The following is a 7130-nucleotide window of genomic DNA, read 5'->3' as shown; positions in this document are numbered from 1 at the left end:
GCCCGGGTTCCCCCTGGGGCCCAGAGGCGAAATAACTGTACTCCAACGTTAACAGTATCGATATCATTGCTATGGCGGATGTAATTATTATTAATGAATGTAGGTCAGGTTGAAAGTGCGATTGATAAACCTCACATCGTCGGTCCAGCAGTCATATACATTGTGTTCATTGCATCGCGCATTGTGAATAACTTTACAAATTGTTTGTCTAGGCCGAATGATAATAGCCGGTATCGCATATTGGTAGTATTCAAATAAAATGTGGATATCACCATTCTCAAACAATTTGAATGGGATGTGCTGCAACACTACAGTATAGCTTACCTGCACCCTCAAACCGTGTGCCACGCTTATAAATAACCAATTGACTATTTATAGACATCGTTTTTATTATTGCGATTACTGTATTTCAATAATTCAGTAATGAATTCGTTTATTTGTAAGATTTCTGGCATTCTAAATATTTATTTGACATAGAGCTGCGAAACCTCCGGCAGATCCCATGTTCAACATTCCATTAGCCGGCGATCCTTCAGGATACACGTGTACGAGCACAGTCGTTCTATGAGAATCCGCGTGTGGATATCCCGATCCCCAGTGTACGAATGGCGCCTTGGTGCCATCCGACAGGTAAATGATCCGAGACTAGACAGTAAAAATGAAGGCACGTCATTCTACACATGTAATGCCGATAATATTTATGCTGATGCAATCGCTACATTCCTATTCATTACATACTGTATCTCTGAATTCAAGTTCTGCATCATGGAAACGGGTCAATTTACCGAAACGATGGATTGTGTAATTGATAATACCCTGCATGATAATGTAACGATAATATAGAAGGACGGGGTCAGTAATAAAGTACGTCTACTTTTACTTCAAGTAGATTTCGCCTACTTGCACTACTTATGTAAATAGTTAAAATTTAGACTACTTCTACTTCTACTTCTAGTTGACAGTCATCAGTTTCCTAGGCAAAACGGGGCTCAAAACTACTTACCTTTTATTAGTTGGAAATCTCTACGGCTACTTTCAACCGGAAATTTCTAATACTGTCCTGATCTGGGTACGGCTTTTAGGCTTAACGGGAGATGACAGTGTGTACGAAATCCCATTTAGTATAACTTGCCGAACGCTATTCCGACCCATTTCTAAAATCATGATCCAGAGTATTCGTCGTAACATTGAGTGTTCAAAATTCTTAAGATCTCTAAATTCTCATGGCTGTGTGAAAATTAGGTTAATTACGTAGGTGGTCAGCAGCGAAGTATACTTCTAATTTTGCCAATTAGATGAGACAGGAGACAATTGTACCCTGGGGTAATTGTAAGACCAGAATGAGGCTATTGTAACAACGTCATTTTGGAACAAAAATATTACAAATATAAGTTGTGACACAGACAAATCAACGTCAGACAGTTGTAAATAATGTAAACAATCAAAGAAAATGAAGTTGGTATGCTTTTGGGCTACGCCTCGTCAATATTTTTGCATATTAATGCAGATAGCACTTTGGCGTATTATCCATGGGCCCCATTCCTAGGTACGCTTAAAGGGGCACAGTGCTCTAAAAATGACGTGGTCTCAAATTGAACGGCAAAACGAAAATATTTTTTGACCACAGACACTTTCTTCAGAACGCCACCGAAATGGAACTGAAATTTACTGAAAGTTTGCGTCATTCTTTAACCCGTTACATGGATCGATGTCTTCACCGCCGCACTTGCTCGACGCGATTAGACAGTCTAGCAGATAGCGAACTTTAGATAGTTGTGGATATATTTGTTTCATAGCATCGGCTGGCAACTATCTAAAGTTCCTTATCTGCCAATCAAATTGGAATACGCATACAATCATATACAATAAACTTTCTGTATAATTATATAGGAAGTTATATAAGAAGATATGTACACAGATAAAATGTATGATAATTATTGTAATAATGCGTTGACGATACAGTAGCCTACCAGAAGCTAAGTCCTATTTGAAATCATTCAAGATACATGCATACCTTACTAAGGTAAACTAATACCATCTATAACAAGGCTATAAATTCCAGAATTACTTTACAGTTACAATGAAACGAAAACCTAGTCAACTCCTCCTTGTGCTTCTCCATTATGATTGGCGGAATCAATCATCCAGAACCACCGAGCCATATAAACATAACCTGCTAGTTGGATGAGATTCTTCGGAGTCGGACGGATAGTTCCGCAGACACCATAACTGTCGGACGGATTCGGACTCTCTAAAATCAACATCCGCTCATCACTGCAATAGGTAGCTCAGTTGCATTTGAAATATCAAGGACAATCCTTGATCCCACAAGTGGTCTGGCCCATTGTTACATTTGCCCCGTATTACATTTGTCCCTGGTTTCCCCCACTCAAGTAGTATTGCTCTTGTTGCATGACTTATCAAAGTAAATTTATTTATTTTCGCATTCTACTTCGTCATTGTGTCTGTGGCTAACATACTTTTCGCTATTAACAGTTCGTTAAGTGAAAGTATTATGTTCTAATTACATCAATCTAGTTAACCTTCACTTTACTTGCAAAAGTATACGAACACCGCTGCCAGTCCGTGGGAAACAAGTTGCCGACCTGCTGTAGAAGGTTAAAAACCACTATACTGTATAGCAAAGACTATACTTGGCATCACATGATGCGGTCACATGCTATAATAGCGGGAAACAGCTCTCCAGCTTTTGACAGTCCACGATAGCTTAGTTATTAGCGTACTGCCTTTGGTAACAGCTTGCATACATAAGTAGTACCCAGAGGTGGTCAAAGTAGTCAAGAAAGCTACTCATGTTGAAGTAGAAGTAGCGTCGAAGAGATCTACTCAAGTACGAGTAGAAGTACTTTTTAAGTAAGCAACCTAAAACTATGTGGAGTAGAAGTAGAATAGACTGACTTCAAATACTCAAGTACGTAACTAGTTGTGAAGACGATGGTAATTCGCTCGCATGGATTGTCAAAAGCTGCAAATTGAGCTATGCGAAAGGTGCAGAGCTTGATTCGTATTAATGCATACCGGGAGGTATTCAATTTTCAACAGCATAAGCATTCGTCCGCATCATGGGATGAAAATGATATATAGTATTGATATGGAAATGCGACACTATTCCACTGTTTACTCGAACAGCCCTTTTAGAAAACATCATGGCATAGCGCTCCCCCATATTGTAAGGCCCGTAGTTTAGTCGGAGAGCAATACGGAGAGGTTGTATCGGATACGGTGTGAACACTTTGTGCGATTAGTAAACGTTAATCAAAGATATGATGTATCGTAAAAATGTCATATTGTGTAGCTTTATTTCCGGAAATTAAAGGCATTACTACACTTGTTTTTATACTTCAGCATGTATGTTCTCCAGTCAAAAGAACTGAAACTAATTAAAACTCAAAGTATGATACTGGGAATAGAAAGAGAAATACAAATACTATTTCTGAAGGCGGGAAATATATTTGATGTCTTAAGTACAGTAACTTTCAAAGGTGATATGCTAAAAACAGGACTAAAGCTAAAAAAAAGTCAGAGTCCACTTTTCCAGATTAGGACACGCCATGGACTGCTAGATTACGATATGATAAGTAAATGCTAAATTGCGAAACATCAGTTTCAAACGTTATGATGCGCCGCATATGCAGCGATGAAATATTTCATATGGGCAACAATGCGGTGTGAACGGAACCACGCAACCCGCTACCTAAGTTATATTCACCAATACTTTCATGAAATCATATTGTTCACTCCTTATCCAGTGTGCGCGAAGCACTTCGAAAATTATGAGCTTTATTCAACGTTCATGAAAATGATGATACTCCGTCAAAACAGCTCCGAAATTCCTCAGGCTATCTTTCTGATTGGAGGATTAAACTACTTCTACTAGACAAACTGAAAATAGCTAAAAGTAAGTTGGTATATCACAATATATTACGAGGTAGAAGTAGCGGTAAATTAGATCTACTTGAGTGAGTACCCAAGTAGCGGAAAACTACTTGAGTATTTCAAGAAAGTAGAAGTACTTCGTTACTGACCACCTGATAGTACCCAAATCCAACTAATTGTAGTTTGTACTTTAACTTGAAGTAGCATTGGGGTATTTCGGAACACACTATACTTCTACTCGTATTTAAGTAAGATTTACGTGGCTACTTTTACTACTAGACTTCTATCTGAGAATCCTACTTGAATACTTTGACCACATATGCTTAATGATATCGTCCAATAATCGTTTCGAACCATGGCATATTTAGTAATACTTGTAAATGCCACATTCCTTCCCTAATCGAGTGCCAAACATGGATATTTAGGTATATAGTTTGAAGGAAAATGTTTGATACCTTGGGCTCGTATCTCATTCCAGTCCTGATTGAAAATCCGTTCCCCCCATCATTTCTGGCAGCGATATGTGGTCTCAGATACTCCATAATATCATCGTATTGATCTTCAGCATAAATATTGGCAAGTTGCGCGCCTCGTTTTTCGCAAGCTAATCTTGCGGCCTCCTTATTTGCTTTGCGGGGATGATAGAATAAGGCAAAGAAGCAGATGCCATTCCATTCAACTGCGCACTTATCTGGAAGCAAATAAACGATTCGACAGAAGTGTTTTACAAGACGACTAATGATTCATATTTCTTTCTATAAGCTTGATGTTCAAACCACATTTGTGACATTTAAAACTGTACGGATTAGTTGTGTACTCATTACACAAAAATGGAATTTCACACGACGTTAATTTTGCTATAGTTAAACATTGAGTATTAATATCGTTATGTCCAGAGGAGGTCAAAATAGTCATTGTTGGCAATCAAGAACAAGTAGAACTAATGTCATAAATTTCTACCTCAGTACAAACATAGGAGCAGCGTTTACCAAGTAAATAAAAAAGTATCCGTTTAAGGCCAAGTTTTGCCTGAAACATAAAACTGTGAAGTAGCAGCAGAGGTAGCAAAAAATCATAACTAGTTGAGTAAATAGCGCAATACGACGAAATCTACTTGAATGCTACGAAAAAATAGAAATATTTCATTACTGGTAACCTATGCAGATGATAATGCTCATGGAAACTCTTACCAGTGTGTTGAAGTATTTTCAAGCTCAGGCGATATTCCAAAGTGGAAAGTCTTTGTATGACTTCTTCGGTCGTCGGAAATCGATTACCATCGTACGGTAACGCGATAATCGTATTTGCGAATATTAGAGCTCCAGTAACACACCATATCACCGGATTCATAGTAAGTGTTATATGTTAGGATCTTTTAAATTTAAAATTGCAGCTACGTTTCGTTTTGCTAGACGCGGACTGTGCCAGGTGTGACGACATCAATTCTTCAACTGGATATTACCGATGTATGCTGCTATATTATTTCTGATGTCATCATTGATAAGACTTTTGATTGCAGTCACAATTAATCTTTATTAACAGACTTGAACTAATTGAGTTTCAATTTCTAAAATGTTTATTCCACTCTGATGGAAGGCGACCACTATTTCTGGATAGCGTATCCAAGCCAAGTATCTAAGAAACTAAAATCGTTATCCCACTTCGAGTGAGACTTGATATCACATTGTGGCTCACCAGAAACGTCCTCGTCTCCGATTCGACAATACCGAAGTGACGGATTGTTGTATCGTCTTCCGACTTTAAACTATACCCTGTCACATATCTATAATAATCCGACAGTTTTCCATGGGAACACACAATCTATAAATAAATTTATCTTCCGTTTGAGAGGGAAGTAATTTTGGAGTGTAAATGTTTGGTTTTCATGTATCAATTCCGCAATCAGTATCGTATATGTTGCAAACATTGTTTCTATGTATCAAGGAAAACAAAAGATAGTGATGATGATGATGATGAAAGGACGGAATGTCTAAGCGTATAATTACACTTGATGATACCCCCTACTGCGATATAACGTAATGTACTATTATTATTATTATTAGTATGGTAAAAAGTAGTAGTGGCGCTTATCTTCCGTAAGGGTCTGGTGCGCCACGGTCTCTAATTAGCTTTTGGTATAAGTTACTTTGAAATGCAATTATTCATCCTCGGCTATATACTAGGGTGGAGTGAAAAAAAGAAAAATTTGAATTTGAAAAAGTGCCTCTGATATTTGGTCCCAAATTCAAAATGAATAACTTCTGCCATAATTTCAGGTTCTTTCGCCCTCCAGTGGCTGAGCTTATTCACCAAACGCGCTGAAAACAGCTAATTTTGCCATATCTTGATAACTGCTTATGCTAGAAAGCCAGTTTTGGGTTTAAAATCTGCGGAAGCAACATGTTTCTATCTCACCTCCATAGAACTTTGTCTTGAAAATGTACAGAAAAAAAGTTACAAGCAAATTGTTGATTTTCAGACCGCCGTTAAAAATGTCGGTTGGTTTTACCAAGTTTGCAATGCCAATTAGCATGTGACGGTTTGTTACATTGCTGCTTAACAACAAAATCTTGTTTGAATGACTTAGTAGTTGATTTTTATATCCACCAATCATAATTTGGATGGTAGAGAGAATGATTGAACTTTCTCCATATTACATCATCCAATAATATCAATAAGCTTTGGTAATGTTGCACCATCACAAACCTTAAAATATTCTGGAACTTTGATAGTCAACCGAAAGTCTCTTAGTAGGAGTGATGATGACTCATTTTGAAAGTTTTCTGGTTTCTGGTAATCTTCGAGTTGAATATAATACTCTGGTATAATGGTTTTAAAACTGACTCCTTACTGTGCAGTGTGCAGTACCAGACGCTGCTGGCTGTAATGAACAGGTCGCTGTATTATACTCTGTTATATATGTGAATTGAACAGACATTGTCTAGTATAGGTACGCTGTATTATACTCTGTTATGTATGTGAATTGAACTGACATTGTCTAGAATAGGTACGTATTCAGAATTCCATCATGTTTGACTTATAGCAGATTGTAGTTTATCGTGTGAACAAGTAATTGACATAATGTTGACAAGAAAAAGATCCATGTCTGTTGTTGCTTGCAAGAAGCTGCACGGTGGAGAAACTTTTCAAAGTGTTGATGCTTTTCCTTCTGGGATACTCCCAACTAAAAGACAAGTGATTGAGCGTATGCTCAACTTTGATCACTTTAACAA

The 7130-nt window shown here is 37.7% G+C and overlaps 1 protein-coding gene across 1 annotated transcript; it reads right to left on the bottom strand.

Annotated features, from left to right (window-relative positions):
• Positions 1–371: 371 nt before the first annotated feature.
• On the bottom strand, positions 372–5525 carry LOC145443748 (uncharacterized). Its single transcript, XM_080321708.1, has 3 exons — positions 5088–5525; positions 4353–4588; positions 372–645 (listed from the first exon to the last, which is right to left on the bottom strand). Exons 1-3 carry the CDS (start codon positions 5245–5247, stop codon positions 457–459), a joined length of 585 nt encoding a protein of 194 aa, XP_080177834.1. The 5' UTR covers positions 5248–5525; the 3' UTR covers positions 372–456.
• Between the last annotated feature and the right edge of the window lie 1605 nt (positions 5526–7130).

This window comes from Botryllus schlosseri, chromosome 1, assembly GCF_051294905.1.
Source record: "Botryllus schlosseri isolate E-star chromosome 1, Bs_hap1, whole genome shotgun sequence".
Classification (NCBI taxonomy): Eukaryota; Metazoa; Chordata; class Ascidiacea; order Stolidobranchia; family Styelidae; genus Botryllus; species Botryllus schlosseri.
The sequence above is the reverse complement of the archived record's forward strand: the minus strand, read 5'-3'. Positions and strand labels throughout refer to the sequence as shown.